The sequence below is a fragment of the Drosophila mojavensis genome, unplaced genomic scaffold (genome assembly GCF_018153725.1).
Source record: "Drosophila mojavensis isolate 15081-1352.22 unplaced genomic scaffold, ASM1815372v1 contig_74, whole genome shotgun sequence".
NCBI lineage: Eukaryota > Metazoa > Arthropoda > Insecta > Diptera > Drosophilidae > Drosophila > Drosophila mojavensis.
In genome coordinates, this window is record NW_025318899.1 from 8,706,686 (window position 1) to 8,716,219 (window position 9,534).

Here is a 9,534-nt window from a genome sequence, read left to right on the forward strand (position 1 = left end):
GAATCCGCCTGGCCGGCCATTTTCCCCAAAGAGTTCGAGCTGCTTTGCCAGCCCTGAAAATTTGATCAACATGACAGAAACAAGCGGGCAAACATACGTTTGCCAAGTAAAAGTTGTTGACATCGTCTCTGGGCCAACACGTACTACTAGGCCAACAGAGAGTACTAAACACTTGAAGTAGCATGGATGGGAGGGGAAGGGGAAGGGGAAGAGGAAAGGGAAGAGGCAGTGGCAAGCAAATGTTTGCTTAAAAATGATGCGATGGCTGACGCTGCGACTGACAGACGCAGCTAAACTCCTGTTGACAGTGACAAAGACCATAATGAGGACAATCATGATAATGATGATGGCGATGGCGCTGACGATGATGATGATTCTGACTATGAGCTGTGGGGGCATGGCATAGTGCGAGGCAGTGTCAGCATTCGGCATTATGCCGTTGACAAATGTCATTACACTCGCTGCTGAAGTTTGCTTTGAAGTGAAGGCGGCTTCTGACTTACCTAAAGAGCGACCCAGAGACAGAGAGAACGGGACAGCAGTCGGTTATTGTTATGCCTCAAGTCACGCGAGTCGTTGGCCTCAGTCATTGACAAATGTGGCAGAAGTTTTCTTTTTGCCTTATGCTTTCTTTATTTTTTATTTTTCGCTACTTTTTGTTGCACTTTCCTTTTGGCTTTTTGTCTCACTCGCGAATTGGCCTAGTTTGTCTTTGCGTTGCCACACATATATAAATACATATGAAGATCTATGCATAAGTGTGCATGTGTGTGTGTGCAACTGTGTTTTTACACCACTCTCAGTTGAATGTGTGTGTGTGTGTGCGTCTATCCGTAGGCTATTTTGGCGCACTTGTCTGACGCTTTTGTCTGGCCAGCGTCTTCTCCCTCTCCCTCACTCTTTCTCTCTCTCCCACTGACTTTCACACACCAACAGTCAGTCAGTCACACACACGCGAGCACTTGAGAGCTTTTAACAAGTATTAGTGCTGTTAGTTAGTGGATGCGGCGAAATTAGGCAGACAGTGTCGGGGGCTCACTTACACACGAACTTTTGACCCCGTTTGTGCAACAGCAACAGCAACAGCAACTACAATAACAATAACAGCTGCTTTCGAGTCCCTTTTTTGTCTCACAACATCTCCTCACTTTGGCATTTCACACTGCACTTTGCCGCAAAGTGGGCGCCGCTTCACTGATACACACATATAAAGGAGCTCGTGGCTGTGTGTGTATGTGTGTGTTGCGTCTTTGAAGTTAGCATACTTTACATATTTTGCCGCCTGCTGATAGCTTATTGATTAAAGCGTATTCCACATTAAATTCACATCAGTTCAATTTAATATTCGCATGCTCAGTGAATCAAAATATCTACATTCGTAGCACTTTTCAATACTTTTATTCAAGCAGCGTGGCTGGCAAATTGTAATTTGTTTGATAAATGCTTTATAAACACTTTTGCAACGCACGTTCTGTTCGACGTTAGGAATGGATACAGCTGTCTCAAAGGTACCGTTACCCGTGACCGTGACGTTACTGCTCAGCCAGCGCCTCACGAACTAACGTCGCTTACGTCGAGCGCATGAAGCCGAAGCCATGGCGGCGGCAGCAGCAACAGCAGCAGCGCTAGCAGTAGCAGCATCACTTTGACGTTTGACAACACACAGCTGTGATTGGATGGGAACAGCTCTCGCATCGGCAAGGAAATTCTCTCACTTGTTTTGCTTTGGCGCCAAGCCTGTGCACGTGCCAGGCCCCAAACAGCTGTTGCGGCTGGCCGCCTCTGCGCTCGCGCTGTTGCCTCTCACTTCCACAAAGTACCACAATATGGGGATATTTGAAAGCTTCTCGAATTATAGCACTGGAAACAGCTGGGAACAGTTGCGAATAAGCCCAACAAATGTAGGAAAAGGTGCCACCCATAAAGTTTTGGCGCGAAATTCGGCGCCGCTAAAAATAGTCGAAGTAAACTTTGAAGAAACCCAAAAACAAAATCAGGGATTTTCCACCACACGATTATAGGTAAGACATAGATAGAATATATGTTTCGTCATTTCCGTTTAATTTAACTGCGCTTTATGTGTTATTTATTACACAAATACAAAAACCTAATCGCACAAAAATGCAAAACTATAAAAACGCATCCTACATGCACATCCTTATTAGTCCTTTCTATGTAAGTATTTCATTTGTATCTCCATGCTTTCAGCAGCAATGACCATCATGTCCGCTGTGATTGTGTGCGCCTCTGTGTGAGTGTTTGCTGTGATCATGCGCCGACACCTCGTCGCCTCCGTCCTTGCTCTTGGGCTTGCCGTCGTCCTCCGCCAGCTCACGCAGATCACGGCGCATGGCGTAGGCATCCTCTCCATCCGCATAGTATTTCGGCTCAACCTCGATGATCTTGAACTTAAGCGAGTTTGTGTAGAGATTGAGGGCCGCGCGATTGCTTTTGCGAACGTGCAGTGAAACGTACTGAGCATTGAAGCACTCGACCATGGCCTGTGAGGCCTGGTTCATTAGTTTCTGGGCAAGGCCGAGACGGCGATAGGAACGCTTAACCGCCAGCGAGGTAATATGTCCATGTTTACTCTCCTCTCCGGGCTCCGGCTCCTCCATCTTGGCCAGCACATAACCGACAATGTTGCCCTTGTCGTCCTCTGCCACGTAGCTCAACTGGGGCCACGTCAAGCCATGGTAGAAATAGTATTTCATTTGATAGTTCTCCGGCAAGCAAAGCAGATTGCAATGCTGCATGGTCATGAGGTCTTCGGGCTTGGCGCAGCGGATGTTCATCTTCGATCCAAACTATGTTTGTTTATGTATGTAAATGAGTCTGTTTGTGAGCGCGTGTGTGTATGTGTGCTTAGTCACGTCGCGCTTTACGTGCTCGAACGTTTTGATTTTGCTCTCCACCAACCAGCTGCGGTTCCTCCAGCTCCTCTTGTCCCAACAGTTCACGCACCAGACGAAATTTGGATAGAAATGCCTTCCAAATCAAAAACCAGCCTGAAACACAAAACAATTAATTCAAAAATATAATATAAGCACAAAGTTTAATCCCAGAGTTCAGTTTCCGCCGCCTTACCCAACAAAATAATAGCAGCTACAATACTAACGGAAGCTAATATTGTGAATATAAACGCCAGACCCGTTTGAATGGACATACTAAATATCACAAATAATCACAGTCTTTGACTTTGGAAATCGCTTGCGCACATTTATTCAGGTAGCATATAAATAAAAAAGAATTTGTTCACGTTTCCGCTTCGATTGAATGAAATAAATACTCGCTTCCAAATACAAAACAGCTGTCAGTTTATGTTTTCCAACACTGCACCCAGGGGTGCCTCACGCTGACTCCTCAAACAGTATTGAAATTCCCATTGGAATATACAAATGTGAAATATCTAAACCAGTGCCAATTACACATCAAATTTCATTTAATTACCATAAATGATGAGATTATTCGATTTCTGCAATATTGAGGTAAGTATTTTGGTGTGTGCAGCAAACTTGATTTGCGCCCAGTCACATGGAATAGCCTGAGTACGCACTCCCTTACGTTGCATCTACTTAACGGTGCTGCTGACAATAAATACTCACTTTCAAATGCAGCGATTACAATATTATGTTATTTTATAATTATAATCACCTTGATATTGTTGATATATTATAGTTTTCGCGGAGCACGCACACTTTTCCTCACTTGCTATACACCGGCACTAATTAGTGTTGAGAACTGGCCAATTCGCAATCGAGAAACAGCTGTTCACTGAAAATAAGTTGGCAGCACGTTTTTTAAATATACACAATATTAAGAAATAAACAAAGCAAAATGCAGGAATTTAGTGCGAAACGCGATGCACTCTTTGCCTGTCTCGATGATGCCAGCAAAGAGTTGAAGGGCACGGCGTTAGATCAAAGTAAATCGAAGCCGTACACAGTCGTCGCACTGGAGAAGGCCAAAAATAGGAACCCGGTAATGAATTATCGGCAGGGTCGCAGCATCGAAGCTGGCAATGAAGTCGAGGATGGGAAGCTGCGCCGCATGCGAGGCAAGGAGAGCATTTTCAAGAAGCCAGAGCTACCTATCGGGCGATGTTTGAAGCCGCGTAAGACGCCAGACTATCAAGTCAATCCACACAAATGGAAGAAATATTCACTCTCCGATGTCGACATATCCGATCAGACTAACGCAGCGGCCGCATTGTCCTTTTTAAGGCAAATGGATGCACAGCGAGATGCCGACTCAGATGGCACTGACGACATGGATGAGACAGGCACACGAACAACGTCCAAGATTGAGTTCAAAAAGACCAGCAAATTGAATCGCAATCTCAAGCAGCTGAAGGAAAGCGAGGTGGATGATGTAGAGCTGGACAAGCCACAGCTGCGCGGCTCCAAGCTGGTGATGCCCGAATATGTGATTGGCCAGAAGTCCACCAAGAAGCCAAAGAAACAACACAGCTCAAGTCAACCAAATCAACGTGCTGCTGGCAAACTACAGCTGTCCCATTTAGAAGAACTGGATGAATATGACGAAACTTAAAAGTGTTAATATAAACTAGATATAGTTATACAAAATATAGTTTGTATTTATAAAAAAATAATACATGGAGTATATAGTACTGGCAAACACGGAGGGGACAATAGAACATTAATATACAATTTAAAAAATTACAAATATTGAGACGACAAGTATAAATGCAATTCAGTCGAATGGGAATGCTTCCATTTGTGCTCGTCAATTGGTATGAGAGTATTCTAGTCGGTGAAGAAGCCTGGATTGAAGTAGAGCTTCTTATTGAAGCCCAGGTTGTCGAAGGCGCCAGTCTGCAAGTGGCCATGCCTGGTACGCATGTTGCCCACCAACGCCTGCGTCTTCTTCAGAATGTCCTCCAACGAGGTGTCGTGTGCATGCTCGGCCATCGTATCACAGAACATTTGAATATACCAGCTGCCTCTATCAGGATCCCGATGGGTCTGGAAGCCGGGCATTGTGGCATAGCACACCAAAATATCCGATAGTGTTGGCACATTGTCAAAAGGCATGCCGTCAGTTTGGACGCGCAAGCTCGTCATCCTCATGTTCAATGAATGGTTTAAATACTTTCCATGATCCGGAGTCTCGCCACGACAAAATGGAAACATTAGCACCTTGGGCTTGTGTAGCAAATGTGGACAACTTCCAGGCTGGAAGTGATTGATGATTGTCTTCACATTGCACACAGAGTTATCGCTAAAGATCACTTTGTCCACATCTTCGATGCGCTCGCCGTGCGTCATCAGCACCATGACAAAGCACTCTGTATCGCGCACATAATCCGAGCTAGTTAGTTCGTAGAGCGTTTTGAAGAACTGTACTTGATTGAGATTCTTGTAATGGAACGTCGTGAATCCAATTTCACGGAAGATGTGAATCAACGATTCACTGTCTACATCTGCACCATTTCGTTTTTTCTCGGGATCCGGGAAGTCAATGATGTTCACTATGAAGAGAACGCCACGATTTTGCTTCGACTTCATGGTGTATGCGCCCAGCACATTGTCAGTGTGAATCCGAGTAGACTTGATGACCTGGCGATTTTGGCCACTCAATTCCCCAACAAAGGGCTGCAAGGGACCATCTGCATCATTATGCAAGACCTGCAAGGGAAATTTAGTTAGCTGACAAATCCGAGGGTTGAAAGCGAAGCTACTTACGATTGGCTTACTAACACTTGGCTGATCATCGGGCGGTTCACTGACTCGATTGTCAACAATATCCGTGGATTTGTTGGAATGCGCACGACTCAACGATACGAATTCCTTGTTCGGTGGGTCGATCTCTTCTAGTATACGCAATGCTTCAATGTACTTCAAACTCCTAAGAATAGCCTTCAGCTCTGCATAGGCAGTGGGTCCACGCTTTGTAATCTTCTCAAAGTACTTTCGGCTCCGGTCTAGCTGCACCTGCTCCTCACTCTGATGTGGTCCCATAAACTGCAGAGCCTCAATGTTGCGGCGCATCACGGGCGAGAGTAGACCTCTGCGAACGGTTTCCGTCATTATAACATTGTAGTCGGTAATTCTGATAAGCTTCTCTATGTTTTTCTTAATGTGCTGGCGGTGCTTCTGCTGCATGCCAAGCTCTCGCTCTTGCACTTGATCGACCTCTCGCTCTCTCACTTCCTCCATGCTGTGTAACGATCTCTCTATATATGGAGCCTCGAGTTCGAGGACGTTAATTCTATTTTCGGTTCGTTTCGTTTCGTTTTGTTTGTTGAACGCAATGCGGACGCAGCGCAACAGGCAGTGATAATGGCAATGACAATGACAATGGCAATATCAATAGAGATGGATATGGAATTGGAAATGGAAATGGTTGACGAAATGAGTCACTTTAACTGGCTTCGCTTCACGTTGACTTCTTTTGTTCTCTTGCAAAAGTTGATCCTTATTTTTTCAAAAGCAAATTATTCAATTTATTATTGCACTTGGTGGCCAAACTATAAAATTAGCTAAGTCTTATGCTCTTTGATAAGATTTCATTTGAAACAAAGGGAGTTAATCATCCAACTTTGCTGGCAGTGGCTGCGGGCAGTGCAATCGCGCGTCCGTTCACTCTCGCTCGTATTCTAACACTGTTCGCTGTTTGCGAATCACACTGTGCAACAAAACGCTTCAGCAAAAATGAGTAATTCATTGTGACCAAATTTGAGTTGAATCTGTGCATAATTTGCTAGCGTATGCCTATGGTCACTTCTATAATAATTGATTTTAATTTAAAAACATTTAGGAATATGTAAAACATACATAATCGGCTTTAATTCTGCCCAACATTTATTAGAATATTGGTATTTAGTGATACTGTGATGCAGCGACCAGGGCTGCATAAACGAGTGGGCAGTTCCAATGCGCAACAGCTGTTCGGCGTGCAAACAGAAGTGAATTTTATAATTCTATAACATGGATCAGAATATACCCATTAAAACGGACATTGATGATTCAATCAAAAAGAAATCTAACAATATCGTTCCAAATTATCTCAAACGCATCGTATTCGACTATTTACAGAAACATGGCTGTACGCATGACAATTTGGTCGCCGTTGCGAGGGCAAGGCGAAAAAATCAGGAGCGTGCGATAGGTAAAATATCGAGCATTTGCGTCTTGTTCAGCTGAGTAATGAAATTATTATATGTATGTATATAGAGTACATATGCAACGCCTGCAAGGATGCTGAGGTGCGTGTGAATCATGAATGTGATTCGGTTAGCCTAAGCCACATAAATCAATGGCTAGAGGTGTTAAACAATGCGGAATTGTCGAAACTGTGCGAATACGAAGCAGCAGCCGTGATGAATAGCATAGTGCGCACGGAGGTGCAACCAAAGCCGGCTCAATTGGGTGGCATCGACATGAGGCAAGTTGCATAGCCAGCTTATGGGTACATTAATATTTATGTTGACTTGATTTCAGTGAGGTATACGGCTTTCTTGAGAATGCTCTAACTGGACAGATACAGAAGGGATTAGGCGAAGCTAGCGAAGCGTTTCTTGCACGGGAAATTGAGGTAAAAAACCCCTATGCACTATTGTATCATGTTAGTAATGCCTTGTTTGCAGCTCCTCATTGAAGAGGCCAACAATGATCATTCCGATAATGTTGTGCGGAGCATGGGACAGAAGCTGAACGATCGGCAGGAGTATAACTATGAGGCGGAGCCAAACAAATGCAGCTTGGATCCATTGTTTTTAGATGAATAGCTTAAGAATTGTACAAAAAATGATAGTCAAACACATTTATATCCACACATATTTATTAAACATTTAAATTCAATTGTTTGTCGAGTTAAATTGTACGCGTACATTTTGTCACAATCCTTAAAACTGTTAAAGTTGCTCAATCTCAATCTCAATCCTACTTAGGTGTATAGACTGCCTGCATCTTGTATATGTCTTTTCCCATAGTACGTATTTGTTAGATAATTAATACATACATACATAATTTAAGTACATTTCTATGTATAAATAGTTGTTAGCACATTTAAAATCTAAGTTAAGGGGCTTACGAAGTTTCACACAATTTACTTGAAGTAGTCTATATGAAAGAGTATGTATATATATAAGTATTTAAATTTGGCTTTAATTTATAATTTCATCTTCTTCGGTTTTATTATTTATTGTGCATGATTGTTTTCAAGAGTTGTTCTCGCAAGAGTAATGCCAAAATGTATTGCATAGTCTAAGTATAGAATAGAGTGTAGAGTATTGTTTAAAACGTTAACAGGCATAAAAAGAGTTGAGTGCTATTTGCATCTCTCATAGCATCACAAATAGATCACAAGAGACAGAGTTGATTTGATACGCCATTGGTTTTGGTTTTTACTTTTCTTCTTTTCTTTTACAATAGGTGTTACACATATATAAAAACTGAAGTGTTCATACATACATACAATCAGAGATACATACATATATAAATACTCATTTAATATTACAATTATTTAGTTTTGTTTTAGTTTTTTGTGTGTTTTTTTCTCTTTTGTTAATAATACAATATAATAATATAATTCTTAAATGTTCAGTCCAGTTTGAGCTTTTTGGTTTTCCCCTCTTTTATTTTTTGTTGTTTACATAAGTTTTAATTAAAATTAATTTAATCTATAATATATTTATACACTAGAAAATAATATCAGATATGCTTTGTTATAGAACCCCAAATAAATTGAATATAAATCATAGACAAAAATAATTTGATGCATGTTTGATTGTTTGCTGGAGTCATTTCATTAAATTTAACAAATTAACAAAAAACAACAACAACAACAACATAAACTTGTCATATATATATATATATTTTTTTTTTGACTCAACTTTCATACATAAAGTAAGAGCGTCAATAGAATTTTGATTGTCCCGTTCGTGTTGTTCTGCTGGATGACAGATCATATATACATATATATATGTATATACATATATATGCATATATATTTGCTAAAAAAAACTACTACAACAATGATAATTATTTGGTTTTTCAATATTGTGTTTAGAGTGCTTGTTCTTCAAATTATATATATATATATTTATTTATTTGTACATACATATATATACTATTACAAATTGACTTCCAGAATCCCATGTAATGCGAGCTAAAACTTATTTTCTTTTGGTAACATGTCTGTGTATTTACCTTAGTAGTAGTTTTCTAAACATTTTTTTAGGGTTAGATATGGATGATACTTGGTCTAGAAACATTGTCTAAAAGTTTGTTTTATGATCAACTGGTTAATGTATTCGTTATGCCATCAAAAATATGAACTTTAACAGAGCGATAATATGATATATCGATATATGTATATGTTAATAATTTTGTGCCATAGAGTTCTTTGGTATTATTTGCTCTTAAGTAGGTACGCTATAGGTACATGATTTCTTTTATATATGTAGGTAAATAGTAGTATATATATAAAAATGCAACTCTTTCAAATGCTATTCATGAAAAATAAAATGTTATTTGACCGAATAGATTTATAGTTGAATTAGTTGGGAAA

The 9,534-nt window shown here is 40.9% G+C and overlaps 6 protein-coding genes across 10 annotated transcripts in view; 2 read left to right on the forward strand and 4 right to left on the reverse strand.

Annotated features, from left to right (window-relative positions):
* Nucleotides 1–1,568, reverse strand: part of LOC6581835 (junctional adhesion molecule A) — a 92,184-nt gene extending 90,616 nt beyond the window's left edge. For both annotated transcript variants that reach the window (XM_002007521.4, XM_032730875.2), the window contains exon 1: nucleotides 504–1,568. The gene's annotated coding sequence lies outside the window, so the exon portion shown is untranslated. The remainder of the gene's footprint in view (nucleotides 1–503) is intronic.
* Nucleotides 1,569–2,040: 472 nt separating this feature from the next.
* Nucleotides 2,041–2,795, reverse strand: LOC6581836 (N-alpha-acetyltransferase daf-31). Its single transcript, XM_044009471.1, has one exon. It carries the CDS (start codon nucleotides 2,793–2,795, stop codon nucleotides 2,205–2,207), a length of 591 nt encoding a protein of 196 aa, XP_043865406.1. The 3' UTR covers nucleotides 2,041–2,204.
* Nucleotides 2,796–2,850: 55 nt separating this feature from the next.
* Nucleotides 2,851–3,745, reverse strand: LOC26527213 (small integral membrane protein 13). 2 transcript variants are annotated; one of them, XM_044009472.1, is made up of 3 exons: nucleotides 3,655–3,745; nucleotides 3,451–3,584; nucleotides 2,851–3,008 (listed from the first exon to the last, which is right to left on the reverse strand). In XM_044009472.1, exons 2-3 carry the CDS (start codon nucleotides 3,569–3,571, stop codon nucleotides 2,866–2,868), a joined length of 264 nt encoding a protein of 87 aa, XP_043865407.1. In that variant the 5' UTR covers nucleotides 3,572–3,584; nucleotides 3,655–3,745; the 3' UTR covers nucleotides 2,851–2,865. The 2 variants fall into 2 exon arrangements, with proteins under 2 accessions (XP_043865407.1, XP_015017576.1); XM_015162090.3 differs by lacking the exons at nucleotides 3,451–3,584; nucleotides 3,655–3,745 and adding an exon at nucleotides 3,088–3,277.
* On the forward strand, nucleotides 3,368–7,823 carry LOC6581839. 3 transcript variants are annotated; one of them, XM_044009470.1, is made up of 5 exons: nucleotides 3,368–3,488; nucleotides 7,059–7,131; nucleotides 7,197–7,407; nucleotides 7,464–7,557; nucleotides 7,610–7,823. In XM_044009470.1, exons 1-5 carry the CDS (start codon nucleotides 3,456–3,458, stop codon nucleotides 7,748–7,750), a joined length of 552 nt encoding a protein of 183 aa, XP_043865405.1. In that variant the 5' UTR covers nucleotides 3,368–3,455; the 3' UTR covers nucleotides 7,751–7,823. The 3 variants fall into 3 exon arrangements, with proteins under 3 accessions (XP_043865405.1, XP_043865404.1, XP_002007561.3); XM_044009469.1 differs by lacking the exon at nucleotides 3,368–3,488 and adding an exon at nucleotides 6,842–6,928; XM_002007525.4 differs by lacking the exon at nucleotides 3,368–3,488 and having other exon boundaries at nucleotides 6,890–7,131.
* Nucleotides 3,823–4,612, forward strand: LOC6581837. Its single transcript, XM_002007523.4, has one exon. It carries the CDS (start codon nucleotides 3,838–3,840, stop codon nucleotides 4,549–4,551), a length of 714 nt encoding a protein of 237 aa, XP_002007559.1. The 5' UTR covers nucleotides 3,823–3,837; the 3' UTR covers nucleotides 4,552–4,612.
* LOC6581838 (caspase Dronc) lies at nucleotides 4,577–6,666 on the reverse strand. The gene is made up of 2 exons (XM_002007524.4): nucleotides 5,706–6,666; nucleotides 4,577–5,648 (listed from the first exon to the last, which is right to left on the reverse strand). The coding sequence occupies exons 1-2, from the start codon at nucleotides 6,177–6,179 to the stop codon at nucleotides 4,767–4,769; spliced, it is 1,356 nt and encodes a 451-aa protein (XP_002007560.1). The 5' UTR covers nucleotides 6,180–6,666; the 3' UTR covers nucleotides 4,577–4,766.
* Nucleotides 7,824–9,534: the final 1,711 nt, after the last annotated feature.